At 38.4% G+C, this 15843-nt stretch overlaps 1 protein-coding gene across 1 annotated transcript; it reads left to right on the top strand.

The window, feature by feature from the left end:
- Nucleotides 1-9960: 9960 nt before the first annotated feature.
- On the top strand, nt 9961-12964 carry LOC112137771 (C-C motif chemokine 3). The gene is made up of 4 exons (XM_024260244.2): nt 9961-10118; nt 11186-11303; nt 11384-11498; nt 11967-12964. The coding sequence occupies exons 1-4, from the start codon at nt 10061-10063 to the stop codon at nt 11997-11999; spliced, it is 324 nt and encodes a 107-aa protein (XP_024116012.1). The 5' UTR covers nt 9961-10060; the 3' UTR covers nt 12000-12964.
- The last annotated feature ends 2879 nt before the right edge of the window (nt 12965-15843 follow it).

The following is a 15843-nucleotide window of genomic DNA, read 5'->3' as shown; positions in this document are numbered from 1 at the left end:
ACAGAAAGGTCCCAGCCGGGATTCGAACCGGGGCCTTCTCGCTGTGAGGCAAGAGCGCTAACCACTGCACCACCGTGCAGCCCCTTTTTCTCTTTAAACTATCAAATATAAAGATGACAACATTGATATAAAGTTTTTTGTTGTTTTTTTTAATACATATAAATGCTTCTGAAAGCTTTATTTACAAAACTGCTTCTGAACAACACTGTTGCACAGCAGAAAAATGCTTTAAGCTAATTCTAATCATGAATCTCTCTAGATTCAAATTTCAACCCTCATTTTGCTCCATTTTCTCATCATTTTCAACATTTAAACAAAATGGTGAATTAAATAAAATGTTTTTAAAAAAACTACAACCCCATTATTCATTTAGATTGGCAGCATTTTTCTTCAAAGCCAAAGAGTCACATTAGAGGGGTAAACAAACCACATATGTTTGGAACCTCAGGTTGTAGACCCCCATCCTAACCTGACCAGTTGAAGCCTTTTATAGGAACCATTGATACAACAACTTAAAGGCAAGTTATGATCATTTAGCCTGAATAGTATAAAACGTTTATTATTTAGCATGTAAAAGAGGACCCAGAACTGAGCCCAGAGGAACACCATGAGCCTGTTCTCTGGGTTTTGACTTTGTAGCAGACGGGTCCGGTAGCAGTAAGGATCTTAAAGGGACTAAAGAAACATTTTTAGGCAGAAGGTTTATCTTGACTTCCTCTTCAGAGCCCAGCAGTGGCCATGAACATCATAAACAAAACTCTCATCTCTTGAGAAAGCCTTTGCTCTCCTGGAAACTCCCAGCAGTATCTGAGTTGTTGTCTCAGCAGGTATTTTTGATATTTTTAAGATAAGATAAACTCAGATATCCTGAGAGGACATTTCATGTAAAACGTCTGAGCTTATGGGAAAGACTTTGTGGGGGGGCTGTGGCCTCCCTGAGACCGTCTGAAGATTACTTTTGATTTCAAAACTAGCCCTCACAGTTATTTTTGGATTGGCTTTCGTTTTTTAGTTTAAACTTATGGTCACAGCTCCCAACTCACTTCCTCCTTCACACTGTGAGTAATGGGCAGCAGCTGACAACATCTTCGCTTCTCTGGGAACAAAATCCAGCATTTTAGGAAGGGAGAACAGGAAGCTCCTTCAACTGGATTTGACCCTGACCTTATGAGGGGTTCAAACTGGCCTCAAACTGAGGGTTGCTGTCTCCTACAGCCTTCTGGGTGGTTTCCCAAAGGGCAAATAGTGTTGTATGGAATGAAGTTGAGAACTTTTTTTTACTACTATTTGTGCAGAAGTTCATCTGCAGCACTTTTTTGTGATGTATAACACAGAATATTTTTTTTATAAAATGTGTGACACTCAAAACAAGGGAAAGTCCTGCAAACAACTGGGTCTTTTCATATTTACTGTAAATGTGCTGCTTCTCAGCAGCAGTCCTGTTAAAATCCCACTCTGATCATTTTTTTTAATATATTTTAAAAGCATTCCCACTGGTGGTCTTTCAATTATGCCTGCTATATCAATTATGTCAATCTATGTTGTTCTCTGGGACATAGTTTCAGCAGAGCGGCAGGAGTTCTTTAGAAATTCATGTGTAAATTGTGGACGGGACTGTTGCTGCGATGTAAGCCTTCCCCCATTTCCCATCATCCATATGTTTTATTCTCTCCTTCTAGCTCTTTTTCCAGCGACATTTTTTCATCTACTTCTGATTCACAACCATTTGAATAAAGAAAAAGTCAGAAATTCAATTTCAATCTTAAATTTCCTTTTATATGTTCTCCATTATCATAAAATTAATGTGAAAAACACTAAAAACACATTTTCTTCGGAGTGGGTCTTTAACACATGCAGCATTAAAGCATCAAATTACATAAACTATCTAAAAAAGTTCATCCTGTCATCATTAGTTTCTCCGTCCTGACAGCTGTTGTCCTTCAGAGCCCCTTCAGACAAATCTTCATGTCCTGGAATTGTGCAGAACTTTTCAAGGACTGTGACAGAGTCTCTGCAGACCCAACAAGCTGCTTTCACTCCAAGATCAGGAAATGCTGGTAAATTCCAGACTGTCATTCAGTTACATTTATTTACTCTAAACACAAGAGAAGCTTGTGGTCACATGACCCTGGGGTTTGTTTTGGGGCCCTTTATTGCTCTCAGTTTTGTGGTTTTGGTCTTGGTCAGAACTACTAACTGTACAGTACAATAACTGTAGCTTAATTGGATTCTCTCTAAAACAAAAGGACTGAAACCAGTCTGTAAGAATGTTTAATCTGTCTGAATTTTACATTTTGCATGACTTTTGCATGACAGACCTCCAATAATCTCTCCAGAGCTGATCTGCCTCTAGACAAAGAAAAGAACTGTGGTGGACCCTTTAGTTCTATGTTTACAAGGTGTTAAAAAGGCCTCAGATCTTCTTATTGCACCACAATTACCCAGCAAGCATTTTCTACACTTTCTGTGGACATGTTTTTTTCCTTCTTTTGTACATGCTGCAAACTTACCTTATTTAATGCACTATAGGGCATACTTAAAAGCTCTAATAAAAAAAAAAGTTTTTTTAACTTCTTAAATTTTAACTTCTTATTAGTTCTGGTTGCGTTTACTGATGTTGAGGATTTTAAGAGGTACACGGTAAGAAGTGTAGGGATAAAATCGTTTCAGTGATACAGTGGTGGACAAAATTGTTCATACCCCTCAGTTAAAGAAGGACAAACCCACAATTCTCACTGAAATCACTTGAAACTTCCAAAAGTAAAAATAAATAAAAATTTATTGAAAATTAAACAATCAAAATCAGCTATCACTTTTGAATTGTTGATTAACATTATTATTAAAAAAAACTAACAAATGAAACAGGCCTGGACAAAAATGATGGTACCTCAATGAAAGATTGAAAACTATTTGACCAGAGTGACATGATTAACTCAGGTGTGTCCTTTAATTGACATCACAGGTGTTTTATTTATTGTTACTTTTGTAAGTTTTGAGTGATTTCAGTGAGAATTGTGGGTTTTGCCTTTCTTTAACTGAGGGGTGTGAACAATTTTGTCCACGTCTGTATATCACGATATTTCATTTGGCGATATTTCTATCGATTTAAATTGCTGACAAGACAATATTTAATTAATTATTTGTGAGCGTCCTTCAGTGTCTTACTTATGTTTTCCTCCTAAACCTGCCGTGTGTTTTCCTCTGGGCTCCCTAATGGGTTTCATCTGTGTCCTTTTGTTTTTTCCCTCCCTTTCTGTATTTAATGGGTTTCTCCCTTCACTTCCTTACAGGTTTGTCTTGTTGTCCTATACACCAGATCTTGTCTCCCTTGCTAGTTTTTTTTTATCTTGTATGTTTTTGGATTTTAGCCTTGGTTGATTTATGGTCTTTGTGACTCTGATCCCGTTTTTTTTCAGCATTTTGTTCTTCCTTAGTTTTTGGATTTTTTTTATATTAACGACTCTTATTTGGAGCTGCCAGCTGCTCTGAACTTGTGTCCGCACACCAAAGCCTGACAAAACCACGACTGCTGCTTGGCAGCACAGCTGCTCTACACCGCACCAGAACAACGAGATCTCCTGAGAACCCGCTTGTGTTAAATGCTCAGTCTCCTTCAACACATTCTCACTCCCAGCTCATCACATATTGAGGTTTAGTTAAGGACCCCTCCGCGTCACTTTTTGATGTTTAGGGTGTCCCCAACTCGTTGTTTTTCAACGTACTAGCTGCTCACATTAAATTACAGGTCCCCAGCCTCCAGGCTGCGAACAAGAATGGTCTAGTACCGCGACATGGTACTCAAACCCGGTGCCCTAGAATAGCCTAGTACCCTATAATACGGAACTTTATTTTTGTTTTTTGGAATTGTATTTGTAAAGTCTGACATATTGACATTGAAGCAAACCCAGACCCCTTTCTAAAGCAGAACAGAGTCCTCTGGTGTGTCTGAGAAAGAGGACCATCCCAGGACTCAAACCGGTTTGGATCAAACCGTAACAATACGAAGAGGTCAGAGTTGTGGAAACCTCGTGAACTCTGCCTCACACATCCCTAGTGCTTCTTGTATACTAAGGTTTGTGGGCTGCAGCTGTCAGCTTCTGCACATTGCCAATTAAGCTCATGAAAATCTTTGATTCTATTCATTCTTAATCCTTGTTTGCATTTCATCATTGTTTATAAGTCAGTTAACAGTAAAGATATTCCTGTTTGTCCTGTCATGCAGGCATCCATAACAAAACATTTCCGGCAATTTCGTTTTCCACGGTCTTTTCTCTGGGAGGTTGGCAAAACTCCAAACAGTCGTCCTCAGGCGCTGAAAGGCCATAAACCTTTACACTTTACTGTAATAGTTGGATCAGGGAAAGTCCCAGAGAGAAGATGAAGAGCCAGACAAGCCGCACGGATTTAGAAGAAAACGAAACCATTAGAGCGGCAGAGGCGTGAAACTAAACACCAGTTTACAGGTTTGAAATGAGGATTTTTATCTTTAAAAACACATATTTTAGCTGATGAGTCCATCCTCAACACAGAAACAGAAGAGGAAGAAGCATTTCAAGAAATGACGCTTTCGCATAACCCCCTCTGAGCTGTTTCATCTCCACTTTGAGAAAAGGAAGTGCAGTCAGATGATGAGAGGACCTCTCTGTTTTTACTGTTCTGCAGCTGAGGAAACAGACGGAGGGTTTCATGTGTGTGAAAGCCATTATTCATTCGCTTCCTAAAACAGAAACTACTGTTTAACTGCATCTATTGCCAACGAGTGTGGTATACGGGTACCAAACAACAGCATCAACCACTCATCATAAGTGCATGCAACTTACATTGGCTAGATCTGATTATTACATCTGATCTGATTATTTCCATAATCTAATTATTGTTAATAATCGAACATTTAGGTCATGTAAACAAGCTTGTTGATGCACAAATGACAAACAATAAAGCTTCTCTTCTCCCTTTCTAGAGCCGCATCTACACCACTCTCAGCAATGTGCATTTACGTGTAGTTTATACGATCATTTTCAGGCTCTATGTGCAAAACGCAAAAACATGTATTGAAATTTCAAACAGTTGAACTCTGAACAGTTTAGGGACTCAGATTTGATATTGACAAACGGATTGTACTCCTTCTTCATTAACAGAGATGCCTACCATTTGAAAATTGATCTTGTAGGGGAAATTAATAATTGCGATTCGTGAATTCTTTGGTAAATGGCGTATACTTGTATAGCACTTTTCAACCTTCCTTTGAAGGCCCAAAGCGCTTTACAGTCACTGACTCATTCACCAATTCACACACTGGTGCTGGCTCCGCTGCCAAATACTGACTCCAACCTCCCACCTGAGGCAATTTGGGGTTCTGTGTCTTGCCCAAGGACACTTGGACAAATGTGCTGCACAATCTTCCGATCAGGGGTCGACTGTCCTACCGCTGCTCCACGGCTGCCCCTTTGACACCAGGTCCTTCACATATCAGAGTAGGGCTGTGAAAGAGAGAGCCTGGGGCAAGATTTGGACCGTTTTGACATTTCCCATCATACAGACATCCACTAGTAAACAGCAGAAAAAGGAGAACAATCCTTGCCCAGCTTGTCCAGTGTGAACACCATGAGCTAAACGCTCATTCAAGAACCCACATTTGTCAAATGTGTGTGTCAAATGTCCAGTGTGCGCTTCAGAGAGCAGATAAAGCCCCATTTATCCATAAATGTTAATTCTGAACTGAATTCATGTTTTGTATTTCCGTGTTCCAGCCTGTTCATCTGTTATTTCACACACGTGTGTCCATGTAATTACATGCACACCATCACCAAGAAGTGTTCTTACATTCATCACTCCCTTCCGGTCACTTCCCAGAATGAAATCATGCAGGTACGGATGTAGACTGCTCCTGCAAACATTTAGGAAAATATGGACCTGAAAGACATTGTGAATGCTTCACCGGAGATACTACACTCCTCTACTACTCTGACTCAGCGAGGCCAGCTTTTGTAGGTGGGGATTTTTTCTGTTTTACAGCTTTTATAATTGCTTACACACTAACATAAAGTGTCAACACAATTTGCAGAATTCTTCTCCGATGAGCAAAACACTTCAGCAGATTTGCACAACATTGCACATGTTTGCTTTATTCTTTTTCCAAAACACTTTACACAGTGATTTGTAAAACACACAGTTTGACACCTTAGACATGGATAAGGATAGAGAGGTTACACTTTTTTGTAATTATAAAACCCCAAATTGCCAATGACCGCACTAATGAACACATTGGACAGTCACATCCCTCAGCAGTGGAAGCACATCAATTTGAAAACGCTGCACTCAGTTGAGCTTTAAAAGGCAGCAGGTGAGTTCACGTTTCTTCAACAAAAATCAAAGGAGCCAGAAGAAGAAAATGGAAACGGGTGAGAAGGGGAGCTCAGGAAGAGAAGAAGTAGGTAGAGGAAATGAGAAGGGTGTTTGAAGAGTTCATAGAAACTAAACAAAGGAAATGAAGAAATTTGACCCCAGAAATCTGTGCAATTCTTAAGCCTTAAGGAGAGATATTGACAGTGGGATTGAAAGATTTATTAGTGTATAATGAATTGTCAAAGTTATCTTTGGGCTGGAGAGATCTTGCATTTCTGTGATGACCTCAGACCAAGTGAAGAAACCCCAGAGTCCAGACGCAGATGGGGGTTAAGGCCAGACAGTGCCATGGCGAAGAACCAGGAGAAGAACAGGACGAAACTTTAAAGGTAGGAATTTGACTGTGATTGGCTGTGAAGAAAGTGAGTACTTTAGCTATTGGCTCAGAGTGAGGGCAATTTGATGCCGTGTTGAGTGCTGAATCAGCATGAAGTTGTAGATTTCCCTTTTTTCCACTGAGCGGTCCGGGACGATCCAGTCCAGTATTTTGAGCGCTTCTATTTAAAAATGGACCCCTTAAGCTGGACTTAACTGTACCATTTTTGGGTGCCCATTGGTTGGAGTCCATTGAAACCTGGAACGGACCGGTTAGAACGGAGCTTTTGTTGCAACCCGTTAGTTGACAGAAGTTCATAAGAAAGTGCTAAAAAAAGTGTCCGTCTTCCTCTTCACCGCAAGCTGTCTCCTCTCAACCTAAGCCGTGAAGGTATAACTCTGAGTGGAAACACTCTCTTGAATTACCTGGACCATTCTGAACCAAACCGGACCATACCGTACCGTACTGCTCAGTGGAAACAAGGCTTTACTGACCATATTATTGTCCAGCACCAATGGAAGCTGGATGAAAAGTTCAAATCTCTGCAGAGAACTGTTGCATCCATAATTTGGACATTATATTGAGAAAACAGATAAGCCATATACATATATTGACACCAAAACTTGAAATATTCAGTCTGCAGCATCAGTGTTGTGCAGTGCTTGGAGGGTGTACAGACGGCCTATTTGTGCACATTCTCTCTGTAGTTCAAACTAATCAGGACAGGAGGAGTATTGTGGCTTTGTCACTATTCTTTTCTTCTAAAATTATCCTTTACAAGAAAATGTCTGGCCAAAATTCGAGAACATGTGATTTACTAAAGTAATTTTTTTACAAATGTGTTTTCATTGATCACAGTAGTGTGATAGTGTCTGATCATTGAGGACCGTCTTGGTTTGATAAAAAACTGAAAGCGTTTTCACAACTAAATGTATACATTTTGACTAAAGTGTGCCAAATACGCAAACAATCTGAGAATTATGGAAACTGAGTGTTCTGGATAATTGGGAATGTAGTTTGAAAAAAAATTTTAAAAATGGAAAAAAATTGTAACATCCGGCCATCAAGGCCAAGTGGGCCCTATGTAGCTTAAAAGTGGGCAGAAAATGTAGGACAACCACAGAGCTCACATTTTCTGCCCATTTTTAGAACATATGTAACCCACTTGGTCTTGTAGCTGGGATGAATGAACCCCAGAACACAACGAAGGTACATAAAGACATTGATGGCGTGGAAGAACTTGAGTGACCTGCACAGAATTGAACCTGATAGAGCAGTTCTGAGAGGAAGAGATCCCAACTATGGAAAAAAATGAAGCTGTAATAGTTTCAGAGCTAGGCCAACGGCTTATCAAACCCTGTTAATGATGCATGAGATCTGTATGTGGTGCGCGCATGTGTAGGTGTGTACGTCTGTGTGTGCATGTTTGTGTATTACTGTGTTATGTGTGCTTCTGTGCAGTTTCAGTGTTTTCCTCCAGATCTTCTTGCTGCTGCAGAGTTTTATGAGACATTTACAGCACTTTCACGCTGTAATTTGTACCATAACATCCTATTATGACTCAACAACTGACAAGCATCTGTGACTGAAGAGAAATGACAGGTTAATATTTAAATAGGAGGCACAATTGAAGCTGAAACTACGGGGAATTCTAAAGCTGGTCGGGAATCGTCTATAACTGCGATGATCTGGGAAGGAAGAGATCAAGAACATTCCCTGCATTTTTATGATCCTGTATAAAATTATTATCATTAATATTTATTTTGATGGAAGTTTTTGTGATTTATTATTCAAAATAAAAGTCAATACTGGAAATACTTTTTCATATACCTCGACATGTTTGGAAAATACCTGCAGAAGGGGAAGAAAAATCTTTAAATACAAGAGTTTAAAACACTATAATTTTAATGATACTCTGATATGTACTAAGAATATATATACATATGCATTCATTTTAAATATGTTATAAGAGAAAGAATAAAAGTGATTCATTAAAGCTAATATGCTGCTTCAGAAAAATAAAAGGGTTTTTAGTTGACCTTTGAACTATTGATGTTGTGACTGAAAAAAATGTCATGTACCTGTAAACCTTCACCACCCCCACCACCCCACCCCGATATTTTGCCTCCTTTCGTCCCAGGCCCGGTTCTGACCCAAAACTCCAGAACATGCAGAGCCCTGCTCTCCCTCCAGCTGAGGAGTCTCAAAGTCCAAACAAAGAAAGACCTCATAAAAGTTACAGACATAGTATGCACCTTTAAAATGCAATCCATATTTTTAATGAGTTAGATAACTCAAATTCTAGTTCTAATTTATTTTTTTGTCTAATGTCCCACTCCACCTATGTTTTTTTATTGTAAAATCATTTCCAGTGGTCTTTTACTTATGATTATCCAAATCAAAAAGCCTGTGTCGTTTTTTAAAACAAAGACCTATTTTCTGCAGTGCAGCAGGGCTCATTAGATTAGAAATATGATTTTGATTTGTGGCCGGGCTTGTTTTATGCTAGGTGTGCTAATTTCCCAGAATTCCTTTGTTTACATTCTCTCCCGCTAGCGTATAGCATCTCACAAGCTCAAGCTAACATTAGTGCAGCCAAAAAATATATAAAGGCGAGGAATATCTGAGATATCCAGCCGTATAGTTTTGAGCCACATGTCAGCTCAGACGAGGAAAATGAAGACATTAATAGATCTTTTTATCTGCAAGTGGATGATTTAGAACTGTAACAGAGAAGGAAGACTGTCAGTCGCTGCATCACAATCCTGAGTTTTTTCAAACCGCAGGTCATCTGCATCTGATCCATCACAATATGAATAAAGAAAAACTCAGAAGAACAGTGTAAATCTTACATTATTTTGCATATGCCCTCCACTTTGGGAAAAAGACTACAAGAACATTTTAAAAACCCCACAAACTGGGTCTTTATTGGTCTTTATTGGTCTTTGTGTCCTCATGACCTCTGAGAGCAAAAAGATGGAGTTCCCAGAAATCAGGCATGGGGAAAAACTAACTGAGAGGTCCAGAAAGGGAGTCTATACTGATTCTGTAACATGTCTGACCATCTGCTCCCTTAAAGGTGTCGATTGTTGGCTCAGATTTGAGTAGTTCTATTGTCTTTACTTCTCGGATTTTATGACCATTCACAAATCGTCTAGGAGGAGGGGAAAGGCCAGAAATAAAAGTGAAAGTGTGCTTCCCTTCTGCATCCATGCTATATAAAGAGTGACACCCTCTGAGGCTGCCACACTCCCGCCTCTGCCCCGGACGGTGTTGACAGGAAGAACAGGCTCCTCTTCAGGCAGACATCTGAGAAGACGGCCTCCACCTCCTCCTGACATGGCTGACACCAAGATGCTCTTCTGCTTCTTCGCCATCATCATCTGCTGCTGCTCAGGTGAGATTGTGCTGCTTGCCATAACATGTTTGACTCTTGATTAATTCAAATTAAATGTATACTTTCATAGAAAAGCTCCTGAACATTCGGTTTATAAAGAGGTTTTGTCTACTTTGAAAAAAGAAAAACACAGTGGGGAGGTAGAGCAGCTTCTCCTGTTTCCTGTGACAACACAGCTGTCACATTTTCATCAGCAGCTCTCATACTTTAGGATCAGAAGCCACAAATCCAGATTAATCTAGACAATAAGTGAAAAAACATCATGGAGGTGCAGACGGAGGTTAAATTGTGGAACGATTGGCATTGGGGTTTCCCAGTAGTTAAATATTTGAACTTACCAGTCAATGTGTAGTCACAACTGAGCAGGACTGAAGCATCAGAGCCAATGAAAGTGAATGAAAGTAAAACATAGAAGGAGTATTTGGTGGTTTCCTCCTGTAGACAGAAATGCTGTCAGACCAATGGTCATAGCATCAGCAGAAATCCTTAAAAAAGATCACAGATGTCCAGATTCATTCTGCTCTACTGGAAAGTACCTGAGTGCCACACCTGAGACACCTCAGCAGAATCTGAGGGAAATACCTGCTCTTTGCTGCACCTTCCTCCCCCGTAGCTGGTTAATGTTCTCTAAAGGAGCTAGTTTATGACTGCTTAACTTTATTAAATTACTATAATCTGATTACCTAAACTGATTCTCTGAGAGTTGGCTGTGTGAAACAGGAGGAGGCTGCCATGGTTCTGCTTCATCTTTGCAGCATTCAGACATACGGGTGTCACAATTCTTTTAACGATTCTGTTCATATCATAAATCACGATTGATGAAACAATTCGTAGTTGTTATTGGTTCTTTTCAAATGATCTGATTCACTGACCTCAAATTGAGCCAAAACTTCCACCAGTGTGACTGAGATAAATACCTGGAGGAGATTTTCCTGTCTTTGCTTAGACAGATCGATCTGGTTGAATTGTAGGAATACAAATCAATTTATCGATTAAATGGATTAATCATTACACTAATGACGACTGTCAGCACAGCTCCCCCTGACCTGTTTTGATGTGTTTTTCAGTGGCGATGGCGCAGATACCCGTGGACTGCTGCTTGTCCGTCATGAACCAAACCCTGGATAAGAAACTTGTTGCAGATTATTACCCACAGGCCAAAGGCTGCACTCTGGACGCCACCATGTGAGTTTATCTGACGGTCTTGACACGAGCACCTTGCTGTTGTTCTGGGTCACAGCTGAACTGGTCTGTTGTTCTATCAGCTTGGTGACCAGGAAAGGAAGAAAACTGTGTGCACCGCATGATGAGCCGTGGGTCCAAGACGTGAAGAAGCACGTGGATCATTTGAAGAAACTCTGCAAGAAGCAAGGCTACAAGGTACCGGTCTGCTAACACCCAAACACCAGTCTTTCTTAGTGGACAGTTCTTTTATGTGTTTTACGGCCCAGTCGGGGTCATACCAGGTGTTTTAGGTGGTTCCTGTCAAGCTATGCCACTTTTGGAAACTTCAAGAATGGAGTTTGGATTAATTTAATTACCATCATAATCCAGATTTTAGCTATTTCATCTATTTAATCCAGGTAGAAAAACTGAAGGAAACCTTCTTCAGGAAGTTAAAGTACAAACCTCACAATATAGAGGCTCTGCTCCTCACATTTAGACTAAAATAAAAGCTAATTTGTGAAAACAACATTTTTATGACAATTTCAACCTGCGCAGACTGTCATCAAGTTCCTAAACGGGAAAAGCCTTGTTGTGAAGAACCAGAATGTTTTATTCAAATAAAAAATGTCTTCATCCCCATAGAGCTGTTTCGGGTTTTGACTGTTCCTTGTTTGTCTGCAGGGAAAGCGCTGCTTTGGCGTGAAGCACCAGTGAAAAAAAGAGAGGGACTCGAAATACCGACCTTTGTGAAGCTGCTCCGACTCATCCTGTTACTGAAGAGGCTCCCTTATCTCATCCCTAAATATTTAAGCTACAGTTGGAACTGAAATGATTACTTTTGTGGAATTGATGTTCTTTTTTTAAGCATGATTAACTGTGAATCGGTCAATTAAGTGAGGATACTTTTCTAAATATCTGTGACTCTTTGAAAACTATCTTTATTTCTGTTCAGGAACTGTAAAAACAGCCTTATGAGAAAAAAGGTGAAAATTATTAAAATAAAAAAATGCCTTTACATAAAATACCTGCCAATAGGGAAAGCAAATGTTCCTACCAAGATTTATTATTTTAGGAAAAAAATTGTAAACTAACATTATTTTTCTATTGGAAAAAACTCTATTGAAAAGATTATTTTTCTTGCAAGACCAAAAATGAAACATTTTTTCTTGAAACAAGTCTTTTTACTTCTTACGGTTGCATTTTTGCACTTAATTCTGGCTGAATTTAAGCCCAAATGTTGGAGAAAAAGTCATATTTATAAATCCGTGAGCATGAGGGTCAGCTTGGTCTTTCAATTCAAGTTCAGTTTGTTGCATATTGTTTTTACATTTAGTTTTCCAGCTTCCTGATTCTAAATCACAGCTGGTTCTGGTAGCTGTTCCAGTCCATTCATTATTTTACTTACATGTTTTTCTACTTTTCCGTTTGCTATTTGGACACAGCTTTGTTTTTATTTTTAATCATTTTAAATAATTTGCTCGTTATGCTAATCTCTTTTCTAACAACTTTGGTGCAAATCATACATATCAAATGTTTGTGATTCATGATTGTAAATGAGCTCTGATTTTTTTTACTTGTTTTCTTTGTCAGAAGTATGTTGCATTGTAACAAGATTCCACTCTTGCAATACTGATGTTTAGCATCTGTCAGATTTACTTAATTACACGTTTTCTCTAAAACCTGTCTGTGTGGTCATTATTAAAGTCTGCAAAGCACCACTAGTCATATGTATGCTTCATATTTAATACTTTCAGTCCAAGTCAAATGTTTATTAGGCTTCTTTAAAAAAGATGAACCCCAAATCATCAGGATTTGAGTTTTAGGGTGAACTTTTCAGGTAAAACATAACAATGAAATGTTTTTTTTCTTTCTTAATTAGCTGTAGCTTCCATCCATAGTAATACTTTCTCGGGTGATAATACTCACAGTAACTTCCAAGGTTAAGAAATGAGTGATGCTGGGTAGACATGAGGAGAACATGAAGGTTTGCAGCAACATGAGTTCAGCCCGGAGGGATGTTTGTGAAAAATAAGCAGACAGCGCCACCTGGAATGGAATCTGCATCTCCACATGTGGCTCTTTTACCCTTCCACTGTGGCTCTCTGGTTAAAGACAAAAACAGTTTTTAGTTTTTAAAAACATTTTAGACATCAGATTTGTGTGTGCCGTTTATCACAGAAAATCAACTTGAAGTCATAAAGCATAATCAGAATTAAGGCCCATCGGATTATAAAACAGATTTTCTATTTTTGAACAATATATAAGTGTGCCTTATGGGTTGAGAAATACAGTGAGAGTCACAATTGGATCCGATTTATCTTTTTTTTTGTTGGATTCGTGTGTTTTTTGGCAGAGATCTACCACAGACACTTATCACTGATGGCATTACACTACCTGCTACCACATTGAGTTGATTCTGTATGACACTAGGAGTCTTTTACTTTGAAAGGAAATCATGTGAAGCTCTGTCAAAAGTTATAAACTGTTTTTTAAGTGTATTTTCTCTTTATATTTATGTTTTATTCATGCAAAAGAAGTTAATCTCATTTATCATAATGGTAGCTTTGACATAAATATACATCAGTGTCTTATTTTCAAAGGGGGTGTTGATCTTGAGCTCCTGCTGGGTTTTGGTCCATCAAACATTGACCTGAATGGCTCTGTAAGTGTTGAAGATTGCAGACCCCAGCCCTAGATGAACCTTCATAACACCACTAAGACAACCGGAAATCCTTTCCAACTCATCACAGATAGAAAATTATCATTAAACAATTTTATTTAATTTTATATATTTGTCATTTTTTTATGGGAGGAAACTGTGAAATTAAATTATTTCAAATTAGCTCAAACATAAAATCAGGAGTTTGCATATCCATGATACTGAAAGGCTTACAAAACCCATCTATCTATCCATACTTCCATCTTCAGAACCCGCTGAATCCTTTTTGGGGTCGTACAGTTGCTGGAGCCTATCTCATATACTGTTGGACAAAGGCGAGGTACACCTGAACAGGATTCCCAACCTCGGCCTGTCTGACGTGGACTGAGATGCACGGAATCAGGAGGGAAAAAAACTACAGGCAAAATAGAGTGAATTTGCTTTTTTAATAATTAGTTATTTTCATAAAACTAAAGACATCTTCAACCAGATTTAGACAATGAAAAAAGTAAAAATTGTTCTCTGCTTCATCCTTTGAGAATTGAACTTCTATGAACAAATATGAACAAAATAAACTTAGTATAAATATATATATATATATATATATATATGTGCATTTACATACAGACTTATACATTGTTATATATATTCTCATGTACGTAGATCTATGTTTACACACACAAACACGTTAATAAGAAAGACCTTCATTTAAAACTGAAACATGTTATTTTTTTAGTCCCTTTCTACTTTTAAAAGTGTTATGATCTGAAACAAATATGTGAAAACAACAAAACAAATACAAAAGTAGACCTGAAAACAGCTTTTTTAAACCTTAATGGTTTAAAAAATAAGGTTCTTCCTTTCCAAGAAAAAAAATACTGTAACAGATGGCAGTCTCCACCAGGGGGCACTAAACGCACGCCAGGAGCAGAAGCTCAACCAGAGTTTTAAGTCCAGAATCACTTTTTAGAGCATTTTTCAGGGACAGCTGCCAGAACCAGAGATGTATGACTTAAATTTCACATAGAAGGCTGAGAGTTTATTTTATGATAACAAATATGGTGTAATGTTTGTGTCACAGACTGGAAGCAACATTCTTGTATTCTTTATCTGACGATGCTGCTCCAGCGGTGAGGACTGAAGCAGCTGCAGGAGTTGCTACTTTTACTCTCACACACAAGTGTGTTTGTGGACATTCCTGTTATTCACTCTCATCTCGTTTATGGACTCGACCTGACGCAGGAGCACCTTGACCAGGATCTCCATTCCGACCATCCAGGGTCCCCTCTGCCAAAGCAGCAAAGACGATAAACAAATAAATAAATAAATATGCTCAAAGCGTTGTTCTTTTGAGCAGCTCAATGAAAATAAATCCAGATCCTGAAAATTCCAATTCTTTGGTTATACTTAAAAAAATGATCTTAAACATTAAAACCTTCATTGAACAGCCAAATATGTGTAATACCTTCAAATTTCTGTAAAATTTGACTTTTTTTCAAAATTCTTTTTTTATTATTCATCTTGAAATACACATATGAAGAATTGTGAATATTTTAGGATTTTAAAACAAAGAGGTTGTAAAAAAAAAAAAAAAAACAAGACCTGAGTTTGTAGTTTTTCAACTGGTTTTGTTTTGTCTGCTCCTGATTTACTACCATCTGAATAAAGAGATTCTCAGAAATGCTGGTTTAATCTTATTCATCTTTATATTTGTACATCATCAGAAAAAAGCTACATGAACATGTTAAAAACACCATTTTCATTGTGTATATTTCACTAAACACAGGTAGATTAGATTGGTATGGATTTGCCTCAGAGAGCATTCTCCAGGTCAACAAGACTTGTTCAGACATGTAACACTTATTTTGGAACAAATGATCCATCTTTAGGTTGTTTTTG

This window comes from Oryzias melastigma, linkage group LG9 (genome assembly GCF_002922805.2).
Source record: "Oryzias melastigma strain HK-1 linkage group LG9, ASM292280v2, whole genome shotgun sequence".
NCBI lineage: Eukaryota > Metazoa > Chordata > Actinopteri > Beloniformes > Adrianichthyidae > Oryzias > Oryzias melastigma.
The sequence above is the reverse complement of the archived record's forward strand: the minus strand, read 5'-3'. Positions and strand labels throughout refer to the sequence as shown.